This window comes from Anas acuta, chromosome 2, assembly GCF_963932015.1.
Source record: "Anas acuta chromosome 2, bAnaAcu1.1, whole genome shotgun sequence".
Classification (NCBI taxonomy): Eukaryota; Metazoa; Chordata; class Aves; order Anseriformes; family Anatidae; genus Anas; species Anas acuta.
This window is the reverse complement of record NC_088980.1, coordinates 44,997,069-45,013,116: the sequence shown is the minus strand read 5'-3', so window position 1 is coordinate 45,013,116 and position 16,048 is coordinate 44,997,069. Positions and strand designations below refer to the sequence as shown.

The 16,048-nt window shown below is 45.2% G+C and overlaps 1 protein-coding gene across 3 annotated transcripts in view; it reads left to right on the top strand.

The window, feature by feature from the left end:
• The window catches only part of CPNE4 (copine 4), a 253,617-nt gene that overhangs the window by 154,645 nt on the left and 82,924 nt on the right, over positions 1 to 16,048 (top strand). For all 3 annotated transcript variants that reach the window (XM_068674544.1, XM_068674543.1, XM_068674542.1), the window contains exons 5-7: positions 2,249 to 2,323; positions 13,814 to 13,897; positions 14,809 to 14,898. In XM_068674544.1, the coding sequence (XP_068530645.1) occupies positions 2,249 to 2,323; positions 13,814 to 13,897; positions 14,809 to 14,898 (249 nt within the window). The remainder of the gene's footprint in view (positions 1 to 2,248; positions 2,324 to 13,813; positions 13,898 to 14,808; positions 14,899 to 16,048) is intronic.

Sequence of the window (16,048 nt, the reverse complement as noted above, 5' to 3'; positions counted from 1 at the left end):
CTGCTTGATTATTTTTATCCAAAGCTCCAGAGCTTCAGAAATTCATTTTGACCCACTTCTAGCTGCACTTAAAATATTGCATACCAACAGTAATTAAATATAAAAGTCTTTCATGGGTAGTATTTGAAAGGTGAGGAAAAAAAAAACAACCAACACCAAATGCAGAAGCTTTATCATATTAGGTATTTTAGCTGTGTTGTAATGCAATTACAGACTGGATAGTTACTTCAGCCCTATGTGTATCTTGAAATCTGAAAATCAATGTATTACGTGTCTTTCATCTTTCTCTTTGCTGGCTTGTTTGCAAGATCAAGTTTGTCTGCACTAACCCTAGCATGCTTGTGACACTTGCAGCTCTGCATTAAGTTGGAGACTATAATAAAATAGTCTGCTTTGGGACTCCCTGCTCAGTTGAGAAGAGGATTGAGAAGGATTTTCTTCCTTGATGTACAATTAACCAGATAGATTTCTTTTGGCTTGATTATTATTATTTATTTTTTTTTCTGGCCTTCAACCACAGAGCAGACTGCAGAATGTGAGAAACAATGCTTTCTGAGAGCCCAGGGAATTTTCTTTCTTAGATTAGACTTCCTTGGTGCCTGGTTGGGAAGAGATTTGCTTAAATGCCTAAGGTGAAACTCCTTTTGGTTCTGGGATTGGAAAGAAATCCCCCAGTCTTCTTTCTGTCTGAACAGAGCCAGGAGAGAGTTTTGCTCCCTAAATAAACTGATGTGTTTTGCCCACTGAGATTATCTGGGCAAACTTCATTCCTTCTATCCCTGTGGTGTTCTGGTCACACCTCCTGTTCCATGAGGGACATGAAGGAGTTTAAGTCTCATGAAAACACAAATACTTCAACTAAAATCACTAGGCCTGCTAGTAGAGTTTTCTGGAAAAAAAATATTTGGTCTGTGATTCATGGGAGGTGAGAGAAGTTGAGTTAATTGTCCCTTCTGGTCTAACATTGGATGATTATGATAAAACATGGACCTTAGTTAGCTGCATTGGCTTCTGGCCTGTGGTATAAAAGAGCGAGCTGACTTTACTCAAATGGGAGAAAACTGAACTCAGACAAAAATTGCTATGTGAAAAGATTGATGTCTCAACAGCATAAGTGGAAATGGATTAGTTATCATTATTTCTGAACCTGAGGTACTGGGTAAAAGATCTTAAAAAGTCACAATGCTAATGAAATTTATTGCAGCTGTAGGCAGCCTGGCTAACTGCTGGGGGCCATATATGTGGCTAGTAAAAGCATCACCCACTGCACCTCAGTAGCCATCAGTGGATTTGAGGAAGAGTTGAAATGTCCCGGTGGATCCTCCAGGACCTGAGGTCCATGTGGTGGATATGGTCAGACCCTGTCTGGGGAGCCAATGTGTCTACCAAGAGTGTGGCTGTGGACATGAAATACCCAGGAAACATGTTTCTTTATGTGATGTAATCTGTGGAGAGAATTTGTAGGACAGAGAAAGACCAAACAGAATATAATATAAATATATTATAAATATAAAGTTAGTTTCAAAGAACATTTTTCAGTGAAGTATCCCGTCTTTAGTTAATACCTTCTCTCCACTAGAGTATTTTAGTGGCCTAGTCGTGAGGGATGCTTTGGGATTTCATTTTTTTTAACAACATCACACAGCACAGTGACTTGCATCATTGTCAGTAAATCTTATGTACCTGAAAGAACTACACTACATTGTTTCAGAGTTACTCTCTTCTGGCTCGGTATACAGTAAATGATTTTGCAAATGTACCTACTGCGGTCAAATGATACCAGGAGAACTCTCCTTTGGTATATGTGCCTTTCATTGCAACTAATGAAAGATGACTTTCCAACTTAGCTTGCTTTAGACCTAAGTAATGCAACTCATGTATAGCTTTTTTTTCTTCCTCTGGACACTGTGAGTCTGTGTGGAATTCTCCATTGTCCAATCTGAGGAAAAGTACTTGTTTAGAGGAAAGGGCTTCCTGAGGGATGTGGAGGTCTGTCCATTGACAGCTGTTTGATAAGGCACAGTCACATGATGAAAAATGATTCAGTTTTGGAGGCTTAATGAGTTGTCACCCAGCTGGGCAAGTGGTTCACCGAATGCTATTAGTCCTTCCTGATTGCAAAGAGAAATATATTAACTCGTACCACACTCCAGTTTCCTAATGGGGTCTCCAGTCTTCACATTGGCAAATGACACCTTTCTCCATTTTCATTACACCATGCAGAACTCAAATGTAGCTTTCCATTTAGGTGATTGCTGAGGAATTGTCTGGCAATGATGACTACGTTGAACTTTCATTCAGCGCACGGAAATTGGATGACAAGGTAAGCTGCTTGATATTAACCTTACTGAAAGTTATAAGAATGCCTGCAAATATAATTTGATGAGATTTTCACCTACAGATATTTTTTGCCTCATATTATTAAACACATCAGAGATTTCAGATCAGTGTTCACAATGAGGCTTTCCTTAAGTTGTGAAGTAATTAGAAAAAAAAAATCAAGGGAATCTAATTAAAACCAAGACAATTTAATTATGCTATTGCTAAGACAACTTAATTATTTAAAATGCCACAGATCAGAAGTGCTTAGAGAAGTGAGAAGTGATTAGAGAAGTCTTTCTATAAGTAGGCAAAGATGATATAGCTGAAGCAAGGATTTTAAAAGCTAGAAAACAGCTCACTCATGATATGCTTTCTGATAGCCAAAATCTAGCTTAAATGTGAGTAAAAGACTGTAGCATATTTGTTAAATCCTTTTTCAATTTTTAATAAGGAATTTCTCCACTGACTCAAACACTACTCTTCATTATAAGAAATATCGTGCTAAAAGTATCTGATCTTGTTCAGCAATACACATATAATAAGCACCTGAAGCAATACACAGCCCAGGAAATCTAGGTGACTGCTTGTAAGGCACACTCTCTATTATTTCAGTGTAATAGAAGACGCATAATTATTTGAGGTTATCTGGGGAATATCTTTGTAATCTGTAGGTGTCATAAGACTATAACCCTCTTTTAGATAATAGGGCTTTACATATAATTAAAGATCAGATGTTTACAATTGCACTGGATCACAATATCTACCATTACTTTATAAGTAAAGAGTAAATACTTAATAATGGTAAAGAGTCCCTTCCTTCGTATGAAGCTGCTCTAATTAAAAACATATGGTAACCCTATACAAAAGTTTACAATTCTGATGCTCCAAGCATGTGCTTGTAAAAAATTGACAACTAAGTAGCTTAAAATCAAATGAGAGTACTTTTGGTTACATACATCACATTTTCAAAATCATGCCATAACTGATGAATAGCATTTTAGGTTGTAACTGCCAGGAAAACTCAGGCAAGCAGAAAGTGATTAATAGTACTGGAATTTATTTGTAACAGGTAAATAGCATTACTGTGGTTAGGATCATTAACAATCATAAATGATCAGGACCTTAATTTGTTTCTCATCTGAAAGATGAATTACCACTTTCTCCAGAGTTGCTGGACTTCTAGTGTTTCTGAATCACGTAATTTATTTAGCTGTCAAAATATAGGTTTACCAACCTCGTCTAAAGACAGACATTTTTAGACCTGATTTCCAAAACTGCACTCGAGATTTTTCCTGTTCCACACACAGTCACATCTAGAAAAAAGAAAAGGTGTGTACGACATAACTGGACTTCACTTGCTAATTCCTTCTCCACAAATGTAAAATATAATCTAGTGTTAATGTTATGAGTTACATATGGCTCTTGTTGTTCTTAACTGAAAGGATACTGCCAGAGCATGCTTCCAAATTAGGCTGGTGCAATAGCTTTAGAGAGTAGTTATAAGTAAATACTTATGGGGATAAGTTAAGGAGGATCATTCAGAAATATTGCAAGAGCATGACCACTATTGCCATTTTAACATGTCTAGTCAAGATGGGATTCATCTAATAAAAACAAATCCCCGTGTGGTACAGTGTGCAACTCAGGCAGTGACTGTGTGTTATTTGAATCAGAACTCCGGTTTTCAGCTGATGAAAATCACTAAAAGACAGTCAGTGTTGAAAGAAGTCTTTCAATTTGCTCCAGCTAGAGGCGTGTCTCTAAATCTGGTTGAAACTTTGCTCATCTCATTTATAAGAAGAGGCTATGGCTTTTGATATGGCTTAAAATTAACTTTGATGTCAGTAGATGCAAGGCACTACTAGTAATTACTGTTACTAAGATTTGAAGTTCTTTAAATTACGCCATTCATCCATTGATGAAAAAGCATGGGTGCTCCAAAGTCGCATAAAGTTTCAAAAAACTCACTACAGAATAGAGGAGGGCCCGTCTGGTGAAAGCCTAAGCATGGTTTTGCATGCCTGTCCCTTCTCAGGGGAGTGAAAATCTGTGCAGAGAGATTATGTCAGAGAAGCAAACTGAGGGCTGGGACTGGCCTAGGAATCTCCTGAAAGATAGAGGAAGCTTGTGGAGCAATCGCTTATGCTCGGCTACACAGAGACACGTCTGTCATATCAGGGTGTCCTGCCCTGGTGTCTGTGGAAGTGACAGAAGTTATATCTTTTTGTCTAACACAACTTGTGGGTAAAAGAATGGGTGAGAGGAGATTCTGGATGTACTTTAAAGATTAAAAAATATTCTTCCAATCCATTACCATCAGCGGTGTCTTGAAAGGACAACAATTTTCTTCTTCCACCCTTTAAAAGAAAGCTTGAAAGATTATCCAAATTGTGATCCCTGAATAGAAGAGTTTCCTTCACTAGGGAAAAAAGTGTGAACACATTTTTGGCAGATGAAACGAAGTTTGTTGATATAATTTATCAGGCAGTGTATGTTTGTGTTGTTTTTGTTTTTGTTACTCCCCCCATGTAAAACTGCAAGAGTTTTAGAGGTGCCATAAAACAAATAAAGCCTACTCAATTTTTCCTGAAGAGGTGACTGTAACATTCAGTACAGAATTATAGAAAGTCATAGTAAGAAAGTTTCCTTTAGTTAACTGACTTTGCAGAAATAAAGGTTATGGTTTTATTACAGTACTTGTTTGGAAGGTATAACGGCATTTTCATGTTTTATTGAAGCCCAGTCAGCTCAGATGGCACATCTTTGTTTCAAGAGATCCACTGAGAACACTTCACAGAGGAACAATAACTTTTGGAAAGGTTCTATTGCATTAATAGCTGTGTCACAATTACCATAACAAGCAGCTACATTTTTATGATAGCTGTAATAAATTATGAGCAGTGAGGCAGGCAAACTGTTCTAAGAGAGACTTGAGATTCTCCAGCAAATGTCTGTAAAGTAAAAGCTAATACCACTTTTTTTAATGTATTTCCTCATGCTGTGGATTAACCCAGCAGGCAGCTAAGCGCCACACAGCCATTCGCTCACTCCCCTCCACCCAATGGAATGGGGGAGAGAATCAGGAAGGAAAAAGTAAAATTCGTGCTTTGAGATAAACACAGTTTAATAGGACAGAAAAGGAAGGGAAAGTAATTATAATAATTATGACAATGGATTATGTGAAACAAGTGTTACACAATACAATTGCTCAGCACCTACAGACTGATGTCCAGACAGACTCCAAGAAGCAGCCACCCGACCCTGGCCAGCCCCCCCCACTTTTATTGTTTAGCACTACTCCTCCACATGATAGGGGACATCCCTTTGGCCAGTTTGGGCCAGCTGTTCTGGCTGTGTCCCCCTTGTGCAACCCCAACCTCCTCGCTGGCAGGGCAGTATGTGCAGCTGAAATGTCCTTGACTCTGTAAGCAGTGGTCTGCAGAAACTAAAAGATTGGTGTGTCACTGATGTCACTGTCATCCGAAATCCAGGACCCAGCTCCATACCAGCTACCGGGAAGACAATGAACTCTGTCCCAGCTGAAACCAGGACAGCCTTGTGCACCTCACAGTGTTCTACCATCTTCTCAAAAGCATCCCTGAGTGCGCATTTTACAGAATCCCGCTTCTGACAGCAACAAAGTTCATGCGGTGACCTTCCAAAGGGTTGAGCCCTTCAGGGATGCCCCCCTGCCTGCGGGTGTGGAGAGACGGCAAGTGGGAGTTGGTAGGGTGCTGCAATACACGGAGGCTTTCTTTGCTGAAAAGTTCTCGTTATTACACATGGCCACAAACCACCACTGGGCAATATTCTGTGATTCAAGGCAAGCATGGAGAGAGGTGTCGGGCTAATTAAGAAAAGCCATCTTGGAAGAGACCAAACCCAGAAGTGGGCCTGAGAGTGGGCCCCAAGGAGTCAAAAACAAAGCGTCACTTCAAAGACGTGAGGCTCCCATCAGAGAGTTCGGAGTCATCCGGGAATCCCCAGCAAAGGTTCACTGGATTAAGGATGTCATGTAGGCAAGAACCATTTGTGCAGCACAAGAAGTTCTGAGGGGGAGAGGCGCTCCATTTAGGGTCGAGAAGGAGTCCTTTTTCTATTAAGAGAGACAGAAGAGAGCAGAGGACACCACCTCCTTAGAGCAGCCAAAAGCTGCTGCTAATTTCTGTGTTTCACCTGAGACGAGTGATAGACACCGATGCTTCCTAGTCTCTGGGAATGGCGCCTTTCCCAGAGCCGTTCCTCCTTCTCAGACAGCCCATTGCTCTTGTAGTTCCCTGCTTTTGCCCTTGGTGGTGGCACCTGGAGACAGTCTCTGGTCCTCAGGTACCCTTAGGCTGTACTTGCAGGAGGCCAGCAGCACCTTCCAGGGATGCTGCAGGTTGCCAGGCCCGCTTCCGCAGCTGGCAGGCATTCTCTGCTGCCAGGCTTTTAGGAGACTTGGGCTGTCAGCCTTTTTTGCAGTTGGGCTACGTCACCATGCGTCTGCTCCCGTTCCCAACACCTTTGCACTCCCATGTTGACTTCCCATCCCCCAAATGACTTCTCACCCCTAAGTCTCACTCACGGACCCGCCACCCACAGCCATTCCCCATCAGGAGCAGACACCCCCAAACCAATTCATGGCGGGGACAGCAGGGGAGGGCTGTGTCCAGCCCCCTTCCCCCCCCTCAACCCCCCTCCTGCCGAGCGATGCGGGAAGAAGTGCAGGCAGAGGCTGTGCAGGGTGGAAGAGTGGTAATTTATTCTTCCTGGGGGAATCGTGGCTGCCACCCCCAGCCCATCCCCAGGCGAGGCCCGGCCGCCTGCTCAGGCGGGGGGCCCGTCCTGCCGGCCCGCGTGGTCCCCGCTTCCCGGCTCCTCCTGCCGCACCCTGTGCAGCCAGGATGTGTCCCCGACTTCGGCGTCCTGCGGGGAGCTTGGCAGTCTGCGCCCGACCTGCCCCGCGTGCCAGGAGAAGCTTCTCTCCAGTCTGCGCCCCGTGGAGGGGCTGCGCGCCCTGCGCCGGGGCGAGACGCTGCGGGAGCGGTAGTTGGAGGGGCTCCTCCCCCGCTGCCCCCTCTGCTGCTGCTGCTGCTGCCGCCGCCCCAGCCGCTCATTCCGCTGGAACCTTCCGCGGGGTCTTCGGGCCAGGCGCACCACTGCAACAATGGGCCCGCGGCACATCGGGCAGGTGTCCCTTCCCTCTGCCCAGAGGTGGATGCACTCCAGGCAAAAGGAGTGCCTGCAGGGGTCCACTCGAGCTGCGCTGGCAAGCGGGCCCAGGCAGATGGGGCACTCCTCGGGCTGCTCCTGCCGCCAGCTCATGGTTCCTGCAGCTTCCGCAAGGTGCAGATGGTCGTCCTGTGGGGGAGGCTGCCCTGCTGCCGGGCGCTCAGCAGCAGCCCAGGGTCTTCAGCACCTCGATGTCTCGCGGGTCGCTGGCAGGAACTTGATGCCTCACGTGCCACCAGGAGGACTACTGCAGAGAGAAGCAGGAAGAAAATGTTGTATCAGCAAGCAGACATTCACTTTCTAGGTTCTACCACGTTGTCTGGAGTGCTGTAGCTGTCAGCAGTCTGTGCATGGATTGCAAACACAGACTAGGCTTAGGCCAGATGAGGTACATGGATGTCTGTAGGTGTGAGAGCATTACCGAAGGCCCTTGATGGCTCGCGTGCAATAACAATGGCTTCGCGTATGCTTCTAGCAATAGCTCCGCCTCTCTCTCTCCTTCCAGCCGTGGAGACTCGAGCTCTCGCCTACCACCAGCCGGACTGGCCGCAGGCGCCCCGCGCAGGGCATTTATAGGCAGCCCCCTTCTGTGAGGCCAGAGGGGACATCACAAAGGTTTCGGGGTACCCCTGAGGGCAGCACTGACTTGATGGGAGTCTCAGGTATTTCAAGTGACACTTTATTCTTGATACCTCAGTGCCCTCTCCTTGGCCCAGTCCTGGATTCTACCTCTTCCGAGATGGCTTTTCTTAATTAGCCTGATACCGCTCTCCGCTTGGCTCCTGTCAGCGTGGAGCAGCCATCTCAAGTCTCACAACGTTCAGGTGACCTCTGTCAGTGCTGCCCTCAGGGACACCCCAGACCCTGCTGATGTCACCTCTGGCCTCACAGAAGGGGGCTGCCTATAAATGCCCTGCGCGGGGCGCCTGCGGCCAGTCCGGCTGGTGGTAGGCGAGAGCTCGAGTCTCCACGGCTGGAAGGAGAGAGACGGGCGGAGCTGGTGCTAGAGGCATTCGCGAAGCCATTGTTATTGCACGCGAGCCATCAAGGGCCTTCGGTAATGCTCTCACACCTACAGACATCCATGTACCTCATCTGGCCTAAGCCTAGTCTGTGTTTGCAATCCATGCACAGACTGCTGACAGCTACAGCACTCTAGACAACGTGGTAGAACCTAGAAAGCGAATGTCTGCTTGCTGATACAACATTTTCTTCCTGCTTCTCTCTGCAGTAGTCCTCCTGGTGGCACGTGAGGCGTCAAGTTCCTGCCGGTGATCCGCAAGGCGAGGGAGGTGCTGAAGACCCTGGGCTGCTGCTGAGCGCCCGGCAGCAGGGCAGCCTCCCCCACAGGACGACCATCTGCACCTTGCGGAAGCTGCAGGAACCATGAGCTGGCGGCAGGAGCAGCCCGAGGAGTGCCCCATCTGCCTGGGCCCGCTTGCCAGCGCAGCTCGAGTGGACCCCTGCAGGCACTCCTTTTGCCTGGAGTGCATCCACCTCTGGGCAGAGGGAAGGGACACCTGCCCGATGTGCCGCGGGCCCATTGTTGCAGTGGTGCGCCTGGCCCGAAGACCCCGCGGAAGGTTCCAGCGGAATGAGCGGCTGGGGCGGCGGCAGCAGCAGCAGCAGCAGAGGGGGCAGCGGGGGAGGAGCCCCTCCAACTACCGCTCCCGCAGCGTCTCGCCCCGGCGCAGGGCGCGCAGCCCCTCCACGGGGCGCAGACTGGAGAGAAGCTTCTCCTGGCACGCGGGGCAGGTCGGGCGCAGACTGCCAAGCTCCCCGCAGGACGCCGAAGTCGGGGACACATCCTGGCTGCACAGGGTGCGGCAGGAGGAGCCGGGAAGCGGGGACCACGCGGGCCGGCAGGACGGGCCCCCCGCCTGAGCAGGCGGCCGGGCCTCGCCTGGGGATGGGCTGGGGGTGGCAGCCACGATTCCCCCAGGAAGAATAAATTACCACTCTTCCACCCTGCACAGCCTCTGCCTGCACTTCTTCCCGCATCAGTCAGTGGGGAGGGGGGATGAAGGGGGCTGAACACAGCCCTCCCCTGCTGCCCGCACCACAAATTGGTTTGGGGATGTCTGCTCTAGATGGGGAATGGCTGTGGGTGGCGGGTCCGTGAGTGAGACTTAGGGGTGAGAAGTCATTTGGGGGATGGGAAGTCAACATGGGAGTGCAGAGGTGTTGGAACGGGAGCAGCCCAAAAGTTTAAATTGCTCGGTTGTTGTATCGGCCTCACGTGGTAAGAAGATTCAGCTCTATGCACAAAATCCAGGCTGAAGAAGGAACATGGTGCCCAAAGTAGAACTTAATTAAGTTAGCTGAGTTTTTCAAAGACTGAAAGTGCTGAAGCAGTTAAACAATGACTGAGCATGCGCAAAACAGAAAGAAGTACAAGATGAAGAAGACGATGAGCCTTCATCAGAAAGCCCCGAAGTGCAACCACCAGAGGTTACCTGACCTGCAACAGCAGGAGGGACAATATGATAATTAGTTCTGAGAAACCATTAGCATAAATCCTGCCTTTTCTTGTGAACTGCATAAATATGGATATCCCTGTACCATAAATAAGTACTCCTTGTCTTGCTTAGCTGTACGTGTTGGGTGGAATTATCCCCCACATACCCAGCGTTCTTCATAAAGAATACCTACTTCCTAATTCTCCCAAAGGAGTCTTGGAAAGTGACACCGCTTTTTGCGTTCCACTATTGATGAGGACGCATCAAGAAACTGAGGAACAACTTTCCACCTGGGAAGGTGGAAATTGGCCAGGGACAGTGGGAATATGCATGAGAAACCTAGGATTGTTTAGAGAAAACCAGGAGCACCGCAACCTCTTGGCTGTCTCAGGTGGAAGATAGAATTGAGCAGTACCTCACTTGTTACGTGGTGGCATCCTACGCCATCTTCTGTGTCAATGGTGTAAAAGGGCCCTGTTTTTTACCCAGAAGGAAGCTCCCAGAAGGGCTGGGGATGGAAGGGACCTCTGGAGGTCATCTGCTCCAACCCCCTGCTGAAGCAGGGCCACCTAGAGCTGTCCGGCCGCTGGGCACCGCTGACAAGAGCCTGGCTCCGTCTTCTTTGCATCCTCCCTTTGGGGATGTCTAGACACTGCTACGATCCCGCCGAGCTTTCTCTCCTCCAGGATGAATGCACGGTGACGCACAATTCAATTGCTCACTGCCCACTGAGTGATGATGCCCAGACAGACCCCGCGCGGCAGTAGCCACCCTCTGGCCAACCTGCTCAGTCCCAGTCTTCAGCACGACCCCATAGGGTATGGGACATGGCTCTGGCCAGTTTGGGCCAGCTGTCCTGGCTGCGTCCCCTCCCAGCTCCTGGTGCACCCGCAGCCTCCTGGCTGGCAGGGCGGTGTGGGCAGCTGGAACAGCTTTGGCTCTGTATAAGCATTGTCTGCAACAACTGAAAGATAGTTGTTTTATCAGCATCACTGTCATCCTAAATCCAAAACACAGCACCATACCAGCTACTGGGAGGACGAGTAACTCTCTCAGTTGAAACCAGGACACCTCAGTACTGAACTACTAAAAAATTCTTAAATGCTTTGTCCTGCTACTGATGAATTTCCAAAACTGATTAGTGTCTTTTCTGAGGGACCTTTAACTTGACCCCCTAAACTTGAGCTTTAAAAACTGTCATGTTCTGAAAATGAGCATACCTAAAGATGTGTCAAACAAGGTGCTCAGAAACAGAGGTGGTGAATTTTTTAAAGTTTAAACCATGTATTTGTGTTAATATTGTGTAACTGCCACACATACTGAAAGAGCAGTGTGCATTATACTAGGAGCAAATGCATTACATTAATCATTCAAGCATTATTAAATTATCAAAACATTAAACCTTTATTGCTGCTATTCTTCTTTCAGAAGATTCTCATGTGAGGTAAAGCAAAACTGATAGATTTAGCGTAACAAGAAAAATGCTTTGAAAATGTTAATAACTAAGAAAATGTTTTTATTTAGCATATCATTTTTAAGTTGTTACAGAGCATCTTCAATACTGAAGGATTTGAGGCTTTTATCTTGATTCTGCAAGGAATTAAGCTTTGTTTTTACATTTAGGAGGGGCAATAGAAGCTATCATCCAGAGTGAAAATCTTTCCCTTCAGATGGCATTGCCTTGGTTATTACAACCAGATATTAAAAATTACTTCCCTAGTGCTGAGGTTTGCTGTGTCAGTTTTCATGATACTCAGCTCAGAGTGATGCTATATTTTGAGTCTTCTTACACAAAATCCTGTTATCCTTTCTGAAGTTTTCTGCACTGCGGGGTGCATTCTTTCGGATGTATCATTTTGAGGTGTTTGCTTTCAGATAACTTTTCTCACCAAATCTGTGTTTCATAAAATATCCATTAAACAAAGCTTTTACTCACCCTTAAACAATATGCTTATGAGTAAGAAGAGGCGGCTCAGTCATTTTTAATCCCATGCACTCTGGATTTTGGTGTCACTATGATTAAACCAGCTGCCTCACTCTCTTCTCTGCTGTGCAGTAGTAATCTGGCAGAATTTGACCACCAAAGCCCCTTACAGACCAGAAGTTTCAAGCACTGAATTCAGTCCACATACTAAATCTATATCAGGGCCTTGAGGAAAACTCTTTAGTTACAGATTTTTTGGGTTTTGTGCTAGTTCTACACACTCTTACATTAGATGTATCATAACCATGTAATTGGAAAAAATGGTCAAACATACAGCTTTGTTGTTTAGAGCTCCATGTGATAAAGTTGAACAGATGCACACATAACATGCTTTGCATCAGTTTCTAAACACACCATTGCCTTTTCTCTAGCAGAAAAAGAAACAGGTCGCTCACAGAACAACACATCAAACACAGCAGCATTAACAGATTTCATCTTCAGGGCATGGAAAAGACTTTAGGTTGTTTGAGTCTTGCCCAAGACTGCACGGTCCCTAGAGATCCATCTCCTTCTCCAGACATTCAAATTCTGGTTTCCATTTTCAAAGCTCCAATTTCTTTGCTTGCTTGCATTTGTGGAATAGTGACAATGTGCTGAAGACAAATTTGACCAAAATGATGCCCCTAGACTTTAGCTAACATCTTACCAAAGCTGTTCCTATCCCAATGGCTATCTTGTCAGTATGGTGGACATTCGGTGAGGAGAAAAGGGTAGAACTAACTATGCACATTACAATTATTTTTATACTAACACTTGCATAGAAACACCAGGAGAGCAAACAGAATTGCTCTCTGCCCCAGTTAGATGCAGAAGAGGTCTGTGGAGGTTTGGGATGTGGCCGATAGAGAAGAATAATCTCCGTATGCATAACGTTAGTCGTGATTCTGTTGATGAAGGAAATGAAGATGGGAGTCATGACTCCAGAAAATGGATGGAGACCATTTGTATCCACCTCCTGTTGATTAACTACACAGTGAGCAATTTCTCCTCCAGCTGTGGAGGTCTAACACCCAGCAACCTTTCCTCCAGCCAGTCAGCTTGCACAGAAAAAAGAGGATGTTGTTAAAATTAAAAAGGCTGTGGTTGACACTGCTGCTCTACTATAGAAAGCAACTTAATTTAAGTTTAAGAATGCTCTGACTTGTAAGATAATTGCAAATCCATGAGAGGTATATTATGGTACAACACATATGTGAACCCAAATGCCTGTAACAGATTTGCATGACAGAGATGCCAAGTAGTTTTTTGCATTTACCTGCTCTGTTTGTCATCCTTACATGGTTCATGTTTTCACATTCTAAAGAGGACTTGCTTTTCTAACCTTCTCTAATCCATCTTGCCAATACTTGTGTTAGCTGGTAGCAGCATGATGTCTTGGCCAGTTAACTTATATTTTGAGAGGGTGGGCAAACAGCATGAAAGGCAGTGCCACTGTAGAATATGCTTCAAAGTACACTGCATGAGAAAAACTGATGTCAAAAGACCAAGCAGATTTGGAGGCAGAAATAAACAAGCTAGGTCAGTGAAGGAGCTAAAGCTCAGGAATCTAGACTGGGTCTATGAAGGTTAAAAAAAAAAAAAAGAAAGAAAAGTGTGATTTTACCATTCTGCCTGCCATGATTGAATAGCCAAACTGAGAACAACAGCAGTGCCATGGAAGTCCTTGTGGAACAAGCACAAGAGTGAAATATTGCTGAGGGACACCAGGAGGTCTCACTAAAACCACACTGGTACTCTTTTTTCATTAGCAGTCAGGAAAGCACAGGTGCAGTGTGTCTGAAAGGCTCAAAGAAAAAGAATTCTCAAGAGTAACCTGTCCTGTGTTTTATTTTAGGATTTTTTCAGCAAATCTGATCCTTTCCTGGAGATTTTCCGGATGAATGATGATGCAACCCAGCAACTTGTTCACAGGACTGAGGTAAGGAATAGGGTTGGGTTTACTTTCCAAGGACACAGGTAGGTTGTCAGGAGGAGTAGTTTGTGCTTCCAATGTCAAAAAAGTATTGCAAGCACCCTTGTTTAAAAACCCTTCTATCTCTGCTTTAATTATTTACTAATGGGTATCAGGTCTTGACTTATGCACACAAGAGTAAGGGAAGATGGTACTGAAGCCAAATATTTAAGTTTAATTAAACTGGCAGATGCTCTGTTTGCAGGTCAGTACTTATGCATATTTTATTTAGCCCAAACCATGCTACAGACAGTATCATATTTTCCTATTAATGCTATGTTGCATCCGCCTGGCTCCTCACAGCTTGCTGTGATAAAAAGATTTGTAATCTGGGTCCTTTACATTTGTTTCTTATGCCACGATATTGTTACTGCTTCCATGGCAATGATTGGCACTGTCTTTAAAAGCAGCATCTAGGTGTATGGGCTGGAGTTATGCTGGGTATTTGGGGTCATGAGCCTATTTGTTATGTATCCCATAAAGTATTCTACCAAGGAAAACCATGTGTCCATAAGTTGATACTGCCCATCCCCACTGCCAAGGCCTGCATCTCTTCCACGGCTTCCAGTTCAGAGATGTATCCTACAGCCTTCCGTTTGTGGGTTATGCCCCTACTGTACGTGGCAGTGCTGGGGCATTCTCTGTAGTGTGAGTTGAACGCAGGCCCATTTCCCCACTTGTGCTCCCTTCTGGGGCTTTCCAGAGCAAGTTTGTTGGAAACTGCAGTTTGCTCCAGGGCAGGTATCCCATGCATGTTCACCAAACCTCCAGCTCAGTTGTTTTCTCCTCTTTACGGTACTACTATTTTTTAAACTGTGGCTGTTGTTAGTAGAAATGTGCAAATATTAAGGGTTCCCTTCATTTCTTTTCATTCTCAGGTTGTGATGAATAACTTAAATCCAGCCTGGAAGACCTTTAAAGTATCTGTAAATTCTCTGTGCAGCGGAGACCAGGATCGCAGGCTAAAGGTCAGAAGCAGTTCCTACTTTCTGAATAGTTTTTACTCATAGCAAACATCCGTGTCTTCCATTTTCTGTTGAAGATTCCTACTCTGTTCTGCGCTCTTCTTTGACAGACAAGATGATCACGCAGATGTTTTACGGCTACCACAATCAAATTAAAGATGCAGAAAAGTGGTTATCCACTGTAATCAGTAGATTATTCTCCATGTTTCCTACAGTAACCTGGAAAAATAATGGTGCAGTTTTTGCCAATCAGTTGAATAATTTGAACCCAGCACCACTCAACTGGTGTAAGTATGCTCAAGAGAAGTGGTAGCTCTGCAACCAGTTTAGCTACTTCCTCATTTTTTTGGCTGGAGACCTTCTGTAAGAAACATTGAATAATGAGCTCTGTTAACGTATATGAAAAATGGGGAGACCACAAAAAGACACATGCTGTAGTAATGACAGTGCAACTATTCAGCAGAAAGACTGATGCTTGGGCTCCAGGAGCTCTGTGCAGAGAAATTCATCTCCCTGTGGCTAGTTAGGTTAAATCATGGCTGAATCAGAACCTTCTATTCTTCTACTCAGGTTTAAGGTTAAGACTAAATTAAAGTTTAAAAAGGAGCACTGTCCACAGTGTCTATTCAGCCTCTCAGAGCTGGTGAGAGGACATTGGACCCCAAAATGTCTCTTTTTTTTTCTTACCATACCAGGGTGTGTGGTTGTTCCTTTTCTCTACATACCTGTCTTCTTACATCATTATAGTTGTATAACCCTGCAGAAATTATACTTTTATTTTTCACTCATTACATACTGTAGGATGTGCTGTGCAGATAGAAGAAATAAAATGCTTAGTCTCCACGTTATAATGCATGCCACACATGGGTGGAAAAAGATAAAAGGGAGTCCTGTGAATTCTTGAATTTATATTGGTCATGCCGATTGTGATTTATGACTTCACAAAATCAGCACAGTTGTTATGGAACAACAGTGATACCAACACTGTGTTTGTATATATACATTTGTATGGCACTGGGGATGCACAAGGAAGACACAGATCTGAATGGTATCTGTATGTATTTTTTTTGTCCCTTGTGGCAGTGGTGAGCAGACAAGATGAGACCAAGGGTAAAAGAAGCACTGAAAGAGTGAGGGAGTTTGAGGAAAGAAC